Consider the following 17776-nt stretch of genomic DNA (forward strand, 5'->3'; position numbering starts at 1 on the left):
TTACGTCCTGGTAAATATTTATTGAATATGTCACTATAGAAAGGAAGAAATAAACATTTTATAGTACACAACAGGCAGCAATACTACAGATCTGGGGCAAGTGATGGCGGGGGAATCACAGAGGGCTTCCTGGGGGCAGTGACATCTGACTAGGAATCAGAGGCAGTCAGATGGGCAGTCAGAAGATTCTAGACAGAGTGAAGAGAAGGCAGAAAGGCAAGGAGGCATTCCACAGAGAGGGGTGAGGAGGCAGTGTATTTCTACTGAAGTGGAAAGACTGAAATTGAGGCCATAAAACAGTGAAATAACCCCAGATGAAGACATGGGCTTTATCTCTTTATAGGATGTCTATTTTTCGGTTCAGTCCAAGAAAAAAAACAGATATATATATAGACAAGTCACTCTCAGCCGAGGTACAAGGCATCGTTATCCACTCAAGCAAAGCAAAATGACCAGTTGCCTTATAAAAGCTATAATTAGAAATCTAAAACAGAGATTTCAGAACCAAAGTGGCATGTAGCAAAGCAGGCCACGTGTCAGCTTCCAGGCAGCAGAGAAGTTGAACACCAAACGAGATGCTGATGGACAAACGACATGACAATAAGCACAACGCTGAGAAAGCTCTAAAAAGTAACGACCACAATGACGAATCTATGTCTGGCCAAGGCCTCTGAGGAGAAAGCCGAAGTGCCCCAAATGCTCCTGTTCTGTTTCTGGGCCTTTGTTTCCTACCTAACAATAAAAAGGAAATGAACAAAAATCATGAATCGATACTTGGTATTTCCAGACAATTGCTTTTGCAATGATTTAGGAGAGGAAAGCGTCCTGCAGGGGATAAAATCAGGTTGAGCAAATAAAACATTATCCCTTATGGAAGTCTCTCGAGAGGTCACTTCTAAAACCACAGACTGGATCCTCTCACAACTGTGACTCTGTGCCTTTGAGGAAGCTTTTCCCAGTAGTGATGGCACTAAGAAATAGCTTGGGGGGATTTTAGGAACCACCACCCCCCACAGCCCACAAAATTTCCATCAGCCTCACCTTCCCAAAAGCCACCCGGCACAGGGACCTATCCAATAGCCAATCGTCCCTCCTTCCTTAGATGCCAATGAAGCAACCACATTTCCCAGCTTTCCTTGCAATTAGGGGGCCCCAAGAGCTGTAAGTAGAAGTCATTTGGGGGAGCAAGGTCCTAAAAACTCCTTAAAGAGAGACTATTATCCTTAAAGCTTTAAATCCTCATAAAATGCTTCTGTGAAATGCACTCTCCGCCCTTCCCCACTTTCTGCTCCTACCTGCCCGAAATACAGATGTGATGGCGGGAACACCAGCGACCAACCAGGTACCATGAAGATAAGACGCCACGTGCTGAGGATGGTGGAGGAAAGAGGGAAAGGCAGCCTGAGTTCCCAGCGACCCCCAGACCCTCACACTAGCCCTAGACTACACTACTTACTTCTGGGTGCGTGTCAGACCCGAGAAAAACCTGCGGAAGTCACTGTTGTTTGGGTTTTCTTTTCTAATCAGACACACCTCATCCACCTGCTACATGAGCCCAAAGAAACACACAAATTCAACAAAAACGGAGTGCGTGCTACACAGACGCAGCCTCAGGACGAGGCCTCCGAACCCGCCTCCCACCAAACACGCCAGACGTCTCCCATAAAAATTCTGGAGGCACCACTGAGTCCCACGGCACGCCAACATCTCCTCTCGTATCAGAATCCATCCTATTTCTGGGGGCCCGCCCCTCTCCCATTCTCAATCCAGTGTGTGTGGATGACACACACTGCCCCCCCTCAGCCCCTTCCAGGAATGAGCAAGAGCCTGCCTAGGCCCCTCAGAGTTCTAACCACCCCTTCAGTCCCCAGGATTAGCTGAAGTGAGGCGTGCCACCCACGCTGGGCCAGTCGGAGCTCATCTGGAAACCTCTGTGGGTGCAGTCAGTAAGGGTGCCTTCAACTGCACTTACACCCCAGGGGAGCCGGCCCAAAGCTTGTGTGATCGAGGCTGCAGGATAAAAAGTTACGCTGCACGCGCCCCTGAAACAAGGCAGGCTCTAGGACTCTACCTGTGCCCCCGCTCTGGTGCCCCACTGGGTGCTGGCTCCATTTGCAGGCAGGTGTTCTCATGCTGGCAAGAGGCTGCCAGCCTAGATTTAATCTTCTCTCACCCATGACCATCCATCTCCACACAATCAGGCTTCTCAACCATCCCGCCCTATTTTCTGGGCTCCCAGGGAAAAACCCCTAAGTGAGAGCATGAAGTACATACATATTCATGCAGTCTGCGACAGGGATAAATGAACATGCCACATGCAGGCAGCACGACATGTGAGAGAGGCTGATGACTTCCTTTTTTCACTTCTTTTGTTTCTTAAACTTTTAAACTTGCTCCCAAGCCTCCCTCATTTGTCGAGTTCCTCCCACTCCATCTCCTGATTACTCTACGTGCCACCAGCAACAGGCCATTTCTTCCTCTGTCCCTGAGCCTCCAGCAGATGAATTAAGTGGAGATGCGACCAGAGCTTGCAGCCTTCAAATCCATCCCTACGTTCGAGGACTATGGCAGCCAGGACAGCTGATGACCGGAAGTGGACCTCACGAGAGGGAGGGTGGGAAGAAGAGCCTCACGACACAGCAACAGACACTGTGCATTTGGAAAGACAGACCCCAGAGAAACAACAGCCCTTCCCGAGGACAGGATGGGCTCCACATCCAGTAAAGAGCTGATAGTTCGCCACGGAGCATAGGAGCTATCGAAAACCAACTGAAGCTTGAAAATAGGGGCAGGGGAGTTTGGTGCAATTATTGTTCCTATTAACAAGAAGTTCAGGGTTGGACTGTCACATCATGCACAGCTGGACTCAGGGGCTCAAAGGACCCGCTCAGAACTCGGTTCCTCTGCCTCTCAGCTTGGCACCTCTCCCCGTTTTGATGGCCTCATTCCCAGCCTCACACAGGAAACAAAACAATGACAGCAGCCCCCACTTTGCAGGCCCAAGAGAAGGACCGCACTCTTCAGGGTAGCCTACTAGAGCCCCAAGACTCAGCTGGAGCTAGCTGGCTACGGTCAAGTGCAGGGCGGAGGGTAGAGCCCTACCCACGTCACAGGACGGACACCGTGAAGAAGTAAAAATACTAATAATATTCATTGCTAACGTGTATTGAGTGGCTGCTACGTATCAGACATTATTCTCAGTACGTTCCATGTACTAATACATCTCTTCTTGCTCCAGAACCCTATGAGGAAGGTACTCGTATAATTCCCATTTTACAGAGGAAGAAACTAAGTCACAGAAAGGTCATAGCCCAGGGGAGTGCTCAGTGTCTTTATGACAGAAGTCACTCATCCACTAATACCCATCATGACACGTGAGAAGCATATGGGATGCACAGTGTTTCCCAAATGTTTTGGCTGTCACGTCTGCTTCCACGGGGGTAGACGCAGGCACCAGGATGAAGTGACACCCTAGACGAATGACACAGCTGAGACAAGCCTTCCTTCTGTTAACACGGCTTTTCTCCCGACGGTCAGAGGCGATGGAGGAGGTGTCCACTCCCTGACCCAGCCCTGCTGCCCTGGGATCGCCCTCAGGAGGCACCTCAGCAGCTGCCATCATCACAGCTCTTGGCAGACGGCCTCCATCCTGGGGCCATGTATCCATGGAGACTTCCACCATAGTAACGCCCTGGGCCTCACTCCCCACCTCACACCCGGTTGGTGAGACTCTCAGTTGGGTAGAGTTGATGTATTAAACAATGAAACAGCCCCATGGACTCTCTTCCCTCTTGGTTCCCTCTAGGTGAGAATAATTCTGCAGACGCAACAATCCATCACAAAGGGGGTCCCTGGGTGGCAGTGTATCAGGGAATGAGACTGGCTACAGGTCAAGCCAGAGTTTCCAATCAACTGTCAGTAAGAAAAATGTTGTTTTGCTCACTGTGTGTCTGATTCCTGTATCTATGTCTTATAGGAAACTTGAGGGGGAAGGAGAAGGGCCGTGATGAATTACAATCTCTTATGAAACACAGTTATTTTCTGACCACCTGTTATGAAGTAAGTACAAAATATGTGTCACAGGTAAGAGCTTCTCATTCATTCTCTCTCTCTCTCTCTCTCTCCCCCTCCCCCTCCCCCTCCCCCTCCCCCTCCCTCTCCCTCTCCCTCTCCATCCACCAACATCCAACGGAACTAGCGCTGCTCAGAACTCCGAGGCCCCCAAGCTGAAAACAGGAAAAGGGCCCTGTGAGGAGCCAGAAGTTGACAGCGTCTCTCCACGGGGGGCTTGCCCAGGCCTAGGGACCTTTCCCTCTCCAAGCCACTGGACATGTGAACCCCCAACTAGTTCCCCCTTCTGACTCAATAAGTAGCCATCAGGTGAGACTCCAGCTCCGCACATTCATCAGCCCAGAGGACGACAGACTTAAACGGCAGTGTGGGCCTCTGGCCTCCCCAGTGGCTCTACTTCTCGTGACCGATGAAGTAACTGCTCTTCTGATTACACATCGCTCTCTGTGTGCTTAGCTAACACGAGTCCATTCCTAAGAGAATGGTACCTGAGGTGAAGGGGCTTCACCTGCTCCCGGGCCCCTCACTATCCGGACAGCAAACCAACTCGGATACATCCTGTCTCAAATTGCAGCCATAAAATCGCTGAAGATGAAACGTGACTGCAGTGCCCTCCTGCTCATCCTCGGAAACACGCCTGCCCTAGCCTGGCTCCCTGGGGAAGACACAGGCTGTGCAAGTTCCTTGATAAGAGAGTGGATCACACGTCCATTGAGGCACAATGGCAATTTAATAGCCAAGCCAGGTCCCCATGGACGCGACGGTCCTCATGACATGGCTCTAAGGCTGGAGGGAGAGTCCCACATGCTCCAGGATGAGACAGATCCAAAAACACACACGGAGGCACAGCTTTTGGGAAATCCTCGGACCTCACCAAGGAACAAGAGCATTTGGGTGGTGAGTAACCCACCCTCACTCCTGGACCACATTAGGGGAAAATATTCTTTCAAATAGCTGATGAGGCCACCCAAAACTCCATTCCATATATTGCTGATTAAATCATGGTTTTCTTAGACGGACTACATCGCTTTTTTTAAAAAGGAGGAGGGTAGGAATTTGAAATTCGGTATCTGTAAAATTAGAGGTTGTCAAGAACCTACGCTAAAGGTCCATTTTAAGTTTTGTTTTGTTTTTATCCTGGAGGCATTTTCCCACAACAATGTCATAATGAAGGCGAGGATCCCAGCATAGCCCTCAGCAATCCCTTCGACCGTGAAGACATTTGGGCTGAAATTTACATTTACTCTTTCCCCTACAGATGAGCTCACAGTTTCATAAATAATTTGTTGCCAAAAGATAAAAAGAAGCTTCGTATCCTCAAACTAGGAGGCTCATATTGTAAAGAACGCATGCTGAATTCCCCCCTAGAAACTGGGAAACCAGCATCCACCTCTACGGCCATCCCGCTAATACCCAGAGCCAAGGAATTCGTAGATCAGCAAGGACTCTCCCTTTCCTGCTCCTCCAACTCCCCAGACACCCGAGCACCCCAGCCTGGCCAGAGAAACCCCAGCCACTGCAGCCTGGTCAGGGTTCACACTCAATAGTTTTCAATGAACTGAGTCAGCAGCCAGCTATGGTTAAGGAGCGAGTCTCAAGCTGAGTAATAGAGGACATCACTTGAAAATTAGGTGAAAGCTCTTGAAATGCTCTCCCAAGTGCAATTTTTAATGAGGCTGCTTCATGGTGCGGACATATCTGCTGCTCACTAGTATTTGTCAAGTGAGAGACGGACTTCACTAAGCAAAACAGGGCATCCACGCGTGCCCACACTTGAGGACTTTCATAAAAACCTTCCACTGATGATGGCTCACAGACAAGGTAGATGGCCTTGAATTACACGCTAAGAAACAGAGAGATAAGGGACGGCTGCTACATGGAGCAGCAAAACAGCATAACTATCTCCGCTGTGAAGCATTTAAGGACGAGCTCCACCTCGTGCTGAAACGTCTCCTGCCCAGCTCTGGCTCCGAGCACGCAGACCGGGTCTCAGAAAAGGCAACCCCGGCGGCTGTGAGAAACCATTCTGCACACTGTAGGTTCCATGTACCCATTCGGAGGGAATCACTCCCAAAATGCTCCTACTCGAAGATGCATTTTATAGGGTTGGGCTTTTAAGTCAAAAGCAAGCCCAATGGGGCTTCCTCTTTTCCTAGGCCTGACTTTTTCTCTTTCTTTTTTTTCTTCTTTTTTTTTTTTCAATTTATTGGGGTGACAATTGTTAGTAAAATTACATAGGTTTCAGGTGTACAATTCTGTATTACATCATCTATAAATCCCATTGTGTGTTCACCACCCAGAGTCAGTTCTCCTTCCATCGCCATATATTTGATCCCCCTTACCCTCATCTCCCACCCCCCAACCCCCTTACCCTCTGGTAACAGGCGGGACTTTCTAATTGCACCAAATCAAAGTTCTGTGTAGGTAGAGTGCAGATGTCTCAGAACATGGTGACGTGGCCCACAGGTCACCTGCCCTAGACACATATCTAGAGCCCCAGCCTGGAGCCACTGTAAGAACTAAGGAGAGGAATTCTCTTCTCCTCTGAGAAGAGGCAGATTTAATAGGCCCCCCAGGTAATTCCTCTGCACACTCAACTTTCAGAACTTTACAATGCAAAGAACCAGGGATTTGGAAGAAAATGACCCGAGTTCATCTCCACCCCAGATACATATACTAGTTCCATAAGCTGTCCTGAGCCTCCGATATCGAACTTTTTAATATAGAGGAAAGAGACCTACTCACCACAGAGTTACGCAGTCAAATGAGAATAGCTTGAACTTGCTCCAAAAGGGTCAAGGGCTAGACAAATACTGTTCATTCAAAACATGTAAGGAATGGAATGAATGACTACAAAGCCAGGCACTGGGAAAACAAAGACGAGAAGTGAAAAGTCGGTAGACCAACGTATACATAACTCCATATAACGAAATAAATTCAGGGCCATAAGAGCAACAACCACATGAAAAGGGTGACAAGCCCACAGAGGAAGCCAAGACTAATGGTTAATTCAGCAGTGAAAACCCTCAGACTGTAAGAGTTACAGACCAATCATACATGAAGTGAGGCATGTTATTAAAAAGAAAATCACCAATATGTTGAGTCTGATCAAACTGAGACCATAAAAAATAAAAACTTCAAAGAAAAACCAAGTCTTTATACTACTATGCCAGCCATATCCAGATTCCAGTCCTGCATCCTCTATCACATAGAAAATACCATGTACCGAGCACCTGTAATGTGGCAGATGTCACACTGCAAAGCTTGGCGTCGTTTTGGTAAATCCCTGCAATAACCTCATGCCATTGGTGGGATGTTTCCTCTTACAGATGGCAAAATAACTTCAAGAGGTCACGTTCCAGGGGTTGAGCCTGAATTCCCATCCAGGTCTGGGTGACTCCCAAGACCTGTGAGCACGGAGTGTATACCCTTTGTTAAGATGTCCACACTCCAAGAGCTCAGTTTTGTTTCAGAAAATCTTACAATGGTCAGTGTGGCTGAAGGTTGCAAGACACTACAGCCAAAGTTAAACTGGTCTTTCTTCATGCTGACCTGAGAACCATTTTAGTGTTTTCATGACAGTTAAACTGCAGCCAAACTGCAGAGAGAAGAAGCATATGGCACCACCTCCTTTGTGAGAACCTGTCAAGTGATCGCTTTTCTATCTACTTGTATTTTGATTAATAATATCAGCAATAACTAAAATGTACTCAGTGCTTACTCTCTGGTAGACGTTATGCTAAGACGTCTACATGGATCGCCTCATGAGGCCGGTGCTGTCAACTACCCCTACTTTAGAGATGAGAAACCCAGGTACAGAGAGACTAGGAAGCTTAGCCAGACGGGGTTGGAACGTGGTCAGCCGAAGCCCAGCGCCCTGGCGTTCTGTCGCTTTCACCCCTGCCTTGAGGTGACTCAATCACGCTGCAAGGTTCACTACCTTGTAAGTGTGTCAAGACTCTAGACATAAAATCCCTTAAGTACACAAACTGATGTCTGTTGCTAATAATCCAGCAAGTAAGTCTTACAATGTTAGTTTAGCAAAACTACACAGCAGGGCTTTCCAGCTAATTGATTTTCTGGAGTCCTGTTTTTCTAATGCATCCGCCTATGTACTCATCACATAGAATGTCTCCTATGTGCCAGGCACAGACGTGATAAAGATGCAGAAGTCTGGCCCCCTCCCCACCCAGCTCCATCTCCCCCTCACCTTCAGCTGTTTGGCCTTCTCTTTTCAGCATCTGGACAGCTCCTACATACTTCTTCAGCTGGACTTTGAGCACCTCATTTTCCCTGCAGGTACAAGAATGTTAAAAAAAATATTTTTTTACATTGGCAATTGAGACTGGGGCAGGGAGGAGGGGAGTCTGTGTAAAGAAAAACACACAATGCAGCTTATAAATATTAATACATGTTTGAGATTGTCACTGGAAAAGACGACGTTAGCAAGAGCACATTTGCAGAATGCCTTCAAGAACTGTTCTTTCATGGTGGAAATAAGCTAACTGGTTCCAGTGCCCACAAATTCAGGATGCTCACATTTGCTGTGCTCACATTACTTGAATCTGTCAATCTGTTAGGTGCCCATTCTGTGTCCATTTACGGAAGCACGAGCCAAGTACTCCCGTGTGTATGCAACCTGGGGAATGAATCCTCTTAACATTTTTATTAACTGCTACCTGTATTGACTATTCACCATTTGCCAGGCATCATATGAAGTCTTCAGGTATCTCATTTAATACTTCCAAGGTATTATCACAACTCATTTTACAGATGAGGAAACTGAGGCACAAGGAGGAGAAGCAGTCGACCAAGTCCACACCCGCCCCCAGGTAAGACTGTACGTGAGACATGGAACTCAGGCGATGACAAGACCCCACTCTGAACTCACTCCCCAGGTATACTGGTCAAGGAGACGGATGGGAGGCTGGGGAGAGAAAACTACACTTGGTTGAGTATTTATGACATAGCTCAGACTTCACACATGTGACCTCACTGAATCAAGCATGCATTCATTCACGTATCCATTCTTCATTCAGTGGCGAAGTGTTTACTCAGTGCCTATAATGGCCCTGTAGGACTGTCCCCGTTTTACAGGAAAGGAATGGGGGCACGGATAAGGTCTCTGACCCCGGTCACAAATAGGGCGCACTGCCAAGGTCTGAACACAGGTCTCTCGGTCCCAAAGCCCAGAAGAGCTTTTCTCAGTTTTCTTCAGGATTTGGAGTTAGTTTCTCCCCAGCTACCCCAGAAACAGGGGCTCTTCCACATTTTCTGTCTCCACGTCACCCTGATTACCTTTAAATATGCTAGGAAGAGTTCGTCATGATGAAAAGAGCTAAGACTGGGTTTCTTTTATGATTAGGAAAATAAATTTAAAAATAAAAATGCTCCTTGCAAATTACCCAATTAGAAGACATTTAAGGAGTGTAATAATCAGCTGAAAACCCAACACCTTGAAATAAACCCAACAGTTCACAGCTATCCCATCACGCCTCTCGCACGCATGCTCACACACACACACACACACACACATATAATTTTTTAGATGAAATGTCTTTCGCACTCCTTTAATTTTTTGTTTGAAGACTTTTCCCCTTGTTTGCTTATCTCTCACCCCTTCCCATGGCTGTCAACATGACAAACCTGGTAATGAACACATTTCTTCCGTGCTCATCTACTCACTGCAAACCCGACACACTTAAGTTGAGTTGATTTTATAAAACTGGATCATACTATACATTTTTCTGCAACTGGGTTTGTTTCATTTAATGATTCACCACAGGGAGCTTCTCACTTGAGCTATTTATGGGTGGAAATGGCATTCCTTGCTATGGATATGCCACAATTTACTCAGGGGAAAAACCTGAGACCACCCCTCATTGGTTCTGCCGTCTGTTTTCAATGTATCTGCCTACAACTCAGCCGCCAAAGACAGCATTTTGCCTATATTTGGCTTTTCTGCACTATATGTTGGCAGAAAGAACAACCGTACCAACTGCCGACACCACCACCTACTTCGGGGTCACCTAAGAACGCTACACGCGTCTCAGAAGCTTGAGAGAGAGGCACACACGGAGGAGTCCCTTCACTGTCAGCTCCTCCTAGACAGCCTGTCATGGGTGTTTTTACAGGTGTCTGCACTTTCTCTGTCTGTGACATGAATAGCAAACATCTGAAGCTAAACAACTAACATCCTGAAAAGCTTTGTGGGAGGAAAACTATTCTCCCAGGTACAGGGATTTACAGCTTGTTTTCTTGGGCTCCCTCAGCCCGAGTCCTGTCACGCATCCAGCCTAGTCCTAATGTCCACATGTGAATTCAAGTCACACGTGACCTGAAAAAGCAGGGGAAGAATGCAATTTACATGCACTTCTCTGTGGCACAATTTAACAACAGCTCATGGCAGAACATCCCCCAAGAGGTGGCAGAGGCGGGTTCATTTCGGCCGACGGGCAGATGAGTCGTGTCAGGGCTTGGCTGCTGTCCCCTCCCATTAGCTCCCACCTCACAGGCCGACACTCGGCTTCCTTGTTCATCTGTGACTTGGCAGCCAGCACTGAAACGTTTCAAGTGGCTGCTTTACTTCTGGTTTAGATCAATCTCTTTGGAGCAGAAGGGCACACTGACCGCTCTGAAGAGGCAACCGGCTGCTGACCCCACAGACAGGACAAGGCCCTTCTGGTTTTTAATTTTTATTTTGGAGTCATTATAGATTCGCGTGAAGTTGCAAAGCTAATACCAAGAGGTCGGTGTGCACACCCTCGGCCCGGTCTCCCCAGGGGTTACATCTTACGTATCTGTGGTACCATAGCAACAGCAGGACTCACATGGGCACATGGCGGGGGGTCCTATCAAGCTCATTATGTTACCTGCTGCTCAGAACAGCCCGCTGCCAGGTGTGTCTCTTGAGATGGTCACAGAGACATAAATGGCCACGGCAGTCAGACGGGCCCGGCCAGTGAGTGAAGCAAACCAGGGACAGGACAGGAGGACACAGGGGCCAGGGCGCTTTGGCAAACTACACAGGTCTTGCCCCACCAAAAGGCATTAAATCTTAAGACGTCAGTGGCCCAAGAAGATAATTCCTAGACTCTGAACAACTATCCTGCAAGCAGCTAACAGGACTTTAATTTGTAGACAGAAGAACCATATGGAATTTATCATTCTGATTACCCAGTTCTCTGTTATGATTATCAAATAAAACGCCTTTTTATCTGACACCTTCATGAGACAATGGAATGGATGGATTAATTACATGCATCCTGGCTACCAAAGGCCTGATGAATCGCGATGGCTGAAGCCCGTCCCCGGGGCCTTCCACGCCAGCACCAGTCACGCGCCAGGTGGCCTCAGCCTGAACAGGTGACAGGCCAGGTGAGCGGAGATCAGTGCCCACCTCACTCCCTGCACCCTGGGCCTGTCTTCACTACACACCACCCTACGTGCATGCGTGTGCATGTGTGTACATGTGTGCACATGTGACAGTGAGAGTGACAGGGCCCAAAAGGCTACACACAGGGCTTCTGCTTTTAACTTGTTGTTCGACAAGTTAAAAAAAATTTTTAATTTAAAATTAGACTACGTTGTCTAATTTTCTATATCGAAGTAATGTTAGAAAACAAAAAACACTTTCATGGCCTCGTCTTAAAATGTTGTGACACAAAGAAAATGCTAAGAGGGACGACGAAGCTGCTATGGAGCAGGCCACCCCTTCCCTCTGTCTCCTCCCAGGCGGGGGAGGCGCCGTCGGCCTGGTGGCACGGCCAGTGCGCCTGAGCGAGGCGGCACAGAGGTGCCACTCTGCCACTACGTCTTAGAGCGACTCTCCTCTTCACGGCATGGGACTTGCGTCCTCTCCGGCTCTTGGGTGGACAGAGCTCAGCTGAAGATCGGCCTGTGAGACCTGGCTCTTCCTGCAACTAACAGAGTTAATCAAATCCTAACACTCCCCCTGGAAAACCACCTGCAAAAGTTGGGGGTACAGCTGCTGCCGTTGCAAAGGAACTGTCAGAGCTCAGACCTTCCATGAAAAGGGCTGCTTGGAGGTCCTGAGGGTTCAACCAGTTTCTCCACCACTCCCCCACCCCCCAGCCCCCAGTATAGTCACTGGGGCTCCAGGAGCCGCTGGGGAACTTCTCTGATGCGTGACAGACTGGTCAGTGACGCATCTGTCGCCGGTTGGGCTCCTCTCCCCCAGGATTTAGTCTTTCAGCTGCAACTCACACATCTGCCTTAAATGAGGAGGTACAGTGGGGGGGATACCCTCAGAGATTACTCTGTAATGGCGACACTGAGAAGTCTACAGCAGGAGGAGGCCCAGGGGTGAGGGTTTGGTCAGCTGGACTCCTTTGTGGCCCAACCAACTGCAGTGGGAATCCAACCTCACACAGACAAACTTGCAGGAACTCCCCCACCCCCGCCCCCCTGCTGCCTCTGTAGTACTTGTCCAATTCTTTCTGTGAAGGGTGGTGGGATCCAACTTCCTCACAGTTCAAAGAACGGAAACACAACACAAAGAGAATGCCCTGAAACAGAGTCTCCCAATGTGGAACGTTCCCAAGCCCACGTGAGGGGCTCACTAAACTTTTTCAGTCTCAAAAGTGTCCCCAGTGATCTCAGTATTAACAACCATGGTAAAATACCCAGCCCGAGTGGGTACTGGTCTTATTCTTTGCCTCTAACAACAAAAGTGATGGGCTGTCACTTCTGAGCTCAGTTAGAATGACAATGACATTCATCTGGGACGCTCTCTAGCTCCTGATCATTCGTGTTCTCTCCCTCTTCCTCTCTCCATCTCGGATCCCCAGCCACCCTGTCATGGACCCCTGGACACCCTGTGAGGAATAAGGTCTGCCAGCAGCCATGTGCATGAGCTTGGAGGCAGATTTTCCAGGCCCAGTGGAGCCTTGAAAGGACCACAGCTCCACGAACACCCTGGCACGACCTCATGAGACACCCTGAGCCAAAGGCTCCCAGCTAAACCATGGCTAGATTTTTGACCCCCAGGAACTATGAGACGACAAATATACTGTTTTAATCTGCTACATTTGGGGGTAATTTGTTACATGGCTGGAAACTAATACAGCTTTACATATATTCATTCATGTAATACTCATAACAATTCTATGAGGTGGTTTGATCCTCACTTTGGGGGTCTAGGAACAGAGAGGTAAAAACACCAGAGAGGACAAATCATGGGCCCGAGTACCCTCGAGTCCCTCCTCTGTCAAAGTGCAAGTCCAGCAGTCTAAGGAATTTCCACACAGCCAAATGTGTGCAAGGTGGATGTCGCTCTCTGCACCTCAGTCTATTCATCTGAATAATGGGAGCGTACTGAGGACCTCGCTGGATTGCTACAGAAAGTAAATAATTTGTACTTTCCTGAGACCTACTAAGTACCAGGTATTGTTTAGGCAACAGAAATGGAGGTGGTAGCAAGAAAGGCTAGGTCTCTACCTTCGTGGAAGTGATATTCCCAAAGGGGAGATGCACAAATCAGTTTGTGAATAGGCTACAGATGACAATGAGGACCTTGAATACTAACTACAGAAGCCACCCGTTAAAGGAGCTAAAATCCAAAACACCAACGACACCAAATGCTGGCGAGGACGTGGAGCCACCGGAACTCTGTCCTTGCTGGTCGGAACACCCAATGGTGCGGCCACGTTGGAAAGCAGTTTGGACGGTTTCTTGCAAAACTAAATATACTCTTACCATATGACCCAGCAATTATGCTCCTTGGTATTTACCCGAAGGAGCTGAAAACTTATGTCCACACAAAACTTTATACAGAATATTTAGCCACTTTATTCATAATTGCCAAAACTTGGAAATAATCAAGATAGCCTTTGGTAGGTGAATGGATACACAAACGGTCCAGCCAGACAATGGAATATAACTCAGTGATGAAAAGAACGCAGCCACAAAGCTTTAATAGGACGTGGAGGAAGTTGAAATGCATGTTGCTAAATGAAAGAAGCCAACCTGAAAAGGCTACAGACTGATTCCAACTACATGACATTCAAAACTAAGGAGACAGTGAAAAGGCCAGTGGTTGCCAGGAGTTAGGAGGGAGAGAGGGATGGACAGGTGGGATATGGGATTTTTAGGGCAGGGAAACTAGTCTGCGTGATACTGTAATGATGGGCACATGTCATTATACGTGTGGCCAAACCCACAGAATGTGCAACACCAACAGTGAACGCTGATGGAAACTACAGACTTTAGTTAATCAGGCATCAACATGGGTTCAATTGTATCCCATGTGCCCACCTTTGTGAGGTGTTAACAATAAGGGAAATGGGGGAGGAGGGCGAGGAAGGAGAGTGTGGGAACTTGCTACTTTCTGCTCATGTTTCTGTAAATCTAAAATTGCTCCCCCAAAAAGCCTATTAATTAAAAAATGCATAAATAAGTAAATAAAGCAAAGGGAAAGGATACAGAGCAGGGCGGTACTTTAGATGGGCGAGTCTGAGAAGGCCCTTCTGAAAGGTGGCAGAGGCCAGACCTGAAGAAAGTGAAGGCTCCATGGGGGGGGGGGGGGGGGGGGGGCCTCGCCTGGGGGTCTTGCCCAAAGGCGGATTCTGATTCCAACTGTCTGGGCCTGGGCCTGATACTCAGCATTTCCGCCAAGCCTCCTGGGGATGCCGGTCTTGCCAGACCTTGGACCATGTGGAGTGTCGAGGTTCTGGGCAGAGGAAGAGCCAGGGCAAAGGCCCAAGGCCATCCTGCACCTGTTCCCGGAACTCAGAGAAGCCAAAGAGGCTGGAACAGGTGAGGAACTTCCAGGGACCCCTGGAGAGGTGTGGTAAGAAATGAGAACTTCACTTGAAGCCTGCGGAGCAGCCAGTAAAAGGTGTGTGCAGGGGAGGGGCCGTGCTACGTGGGGAAAACAGAGGGGGGTAGTAGATAGTGTACTGCCCACAAGCAATCTGTGATCACCCAGCCAGGCAAGAAGTGATGGTGGCCAGCACTGGGGGGACTGGGGGTACCAGGGGAGACGCGAAGCATTCGGATATTTATGTGAAGGATTCCAGAAAGCCTTGCCAACTCCCACCCTCAGCCCCAAATACGCCTGCTGGCCACCCTGCCGGTTTCCTTAAAAGCATCAGGAAAGGAAGTAAATCACGGAGGAGGTGGCAAGTGCCTCTCAAACAGCTTCCGATGACTGCAATAATTAATGTTTGTAAGTCAAAGCAATTACGCCTGCCCCAATGTCAGAACAAACAACCGCAACTCCACACAGCACCACTCACTGGATAATTACTCAAAACAAAACCGAGGACCCTGTGAAGTGCGTTTGGTAATTCACAGGCACAAAACATCACAGGTGACGCACCTGCGGGGATCTGCTTTCCGCAGCGACGCTGGCACGAGGGCACCTGCGATCCACTGTCTGGCGGGACCGAGTAAGCGCTAACCATAGCCATAGCCCAACGACCGGAAGAACACGGCTGAGTGACCAGGCTATCCCGGGGAAACACGACGACTGTCCCCAGCAGCGACCAACAGAAGGCAAAAAGGGAGGCATAAACCACCGTTCTGTGGTGTTTATAGCCACTCCTAAGTATTCAAGGTCAAGCTCACTGCAAAATAAAACAGTCAGATTTGAAAAATCCTTTTTCTCAGACTGTGTGTTCCTCTGTTCGTCTCCTCAGACCCCAACTCCAGCCCCAGCACCTTTTTGAGGCCCTGGAACCTCTCGGCCCATCCCTAGGATGAGCACAGCACATGTTTCTGCATTGCCTTTCACAGAATACTCTGCGTCCCCACCCTCGTTAGCCTTCACCGTGACGACGACACTAGCAGCGAACACCGTCCAGCACTGGCTGGGGGAGGAGGACAGGGAGCAGGGTCAGCCAGGTTTTCAGACACCTACAAATACAGATGCCAAGAGGGAGACTCAGTGATTATCCTGCCAAGTGACGAGAGTGACAAGAGGCAGTCCTGGGATCCAAGCCCGGGCAGTGTGACTCCAGAGTCAGAACCTGACTGCCCTTCTGTAAATGCCTTTGTAACACAACAAACAACCAAAAGAGGTTAGGGGAAATAAACCCACCCAGCCACCCAGCCACCCAGCCACCCACCCAGCCAGGCAGCCAGAGGCTCAAGGTCGGGAGTCAAGGATGCCTCTTAGAGCACCCGTCCCAGGGCCATGGTGGGGAGACTGTACCAGGCTTTCGCACAGGCCATCCTGTCCCCCTCCCTCCCTTTTCAGCGGTCCAGGGCTCCTGGAGGAGCTCAGGTGACAGGCTAACACGGAACCCCACCCACTCCAGGATGTGGCCATCAGCCGTCACTGCACCCACCCAGCCGGGCGCTGGGACTCCTGTGCTGCGGCTGATCTGACACTCTGCCCTCAACTCCCCTGTCTGCCCGGCTCCCAGGTGAACACCTATAGATTTTGCAAGAGTGTCCTCAAAAGCCCTGCCTGCTAACCCACCTTTATCGCCCAGGGTTGGTGACCACTCCCTTTTCCGCACAACCGTATCCCAGACAATCCTCTCTCTCGACAAGTCTAGCACGTTAGTAAGCCTGGCCTGTGCTCGTCTCCCCCCATCTAGACTGAGACCTTGAGGAGAATGGCCGGATCTTAGTTATCTCATTTCAGCCCATAACCATAAATACTGCCACTGTCTGCACTTGGCCGAGTGAGCAAATGAGGCTCAGCGGGGTGGATGATGGGCCAAGGTCACCGTGGGGTAGAGCTGGGATCAGTACATGGGCAGCTCTGCAGTCACATCCTTATGACCAGGCCAGGGTTCTTCCAATGTGGTCAGAGGATGCAGGATCTCCTACAATGGAATCAGCTGGAGGAGCCGTTCAGAAAACCGATTCCCCCAGCCCGCTTTTCCAAAGCCACAGGAGACCAGTTACGTACAGTGGTAACAATGGATCATGAGCTACTGAATAAAATAGAACTCCGTAAATAAATGGAAAGTCTAATGTATAATGTAACAGCTCCAACGGCTCCAACTACCTCCGCACAAAATACCTAATTGTAAAGAGAAAAAGGATGACTTCACAGTGGAGAAGGGGGGCAGACAGCCCCTCAGTCGGGATCAAAGCTAACAGGATCAGTCATGGGACAAAATGAAGGCATATGCACCGCCTGTGCGGCCCACCTCTGCGATATTCCTACCAAAGACGCAAGCACTGAATCAAACCATAAGCAAACAGTAAAGCAAGCAACCACACCGAGGGCCATTCTGCAAAACACACTGGCCTATCGTCTTCAAAACTGTCAAAGTCACAAAAGTCAAAGAAAGAAGGATTGTTTCGGGGGAAAGACGGAGGTGGGGGGACAAACATGACAATTAAATGCAACAAGTCATTTTGGACTCAATCGTTTTGCAAGAAAGGCCATCACGGGCCAGCTGGTGAAAGCGGAATGTGAAGTGAGGAGTAGATGGTAGAAAGGTACCGAGGTCCATTTCCTGATTTTGACTATTGCATGCAGTTCTGAAGGAGAATGTTTTGCTTGTAGGAAACAACACACCATCACATTCAGGGGTTTAAAAAAACAAAAGAAGTGAAAAGCAGATTCTCCGGCACTGCTGCAGAATTTAGCAACACATGCTCCAGGGTGGGCCTGGAGGCTGCATTTCAACAAGCCTCCGAGACACTTCCGGGCCACACTCGAGCCCAAGAACCGCTCAAGCCATATCCTGTCTTCAAACCCTTTTAGAAAACAGTGGCCTCC

The 17776-nt window shown here is 48.9% G+C and overlaps 1 protein-coding gene across 4 annotated transcripts in view; it reads right to left on the reverse strand.

The window, feature by feature from the left end:
• SNX29 (sorting nexin 29) overlaps nt 1-17776 on the reverse strand; it is a 426403-nt gene that overhangs the window by 276054 nt on the left and 132573 nt on the right. For all 4 annotated transcript variants that reach the window (XM_074322948.2, XM_019715145.3, XM_088801234.1 and 1 more), the window contains one exon: nt 8282-8364. In XM_074322948.2, coding sequence (XP_074179049.2) covers nt 8282-8364 — 83 coding nt within the window. The remainder of the gene's footprint in view (nt 1-8281; nt 8365-17776) is intronic.

This window comes from Rhinolophus sinicus, chromosome 10 (assembly GCF_057876585.1).
Source record: "Rhinolophus sinicus isolate RSI-liver-muscle chromosome 10, RSI-T2T, whole genome shotgun sequence".
NCBI classification, from domain to species: Eukaryota; Metazoa; Chordata; class Mammalia; order Chiroptera; family Rhinolophidae; genus Rhinolophus; species Rhinolophus sinicus.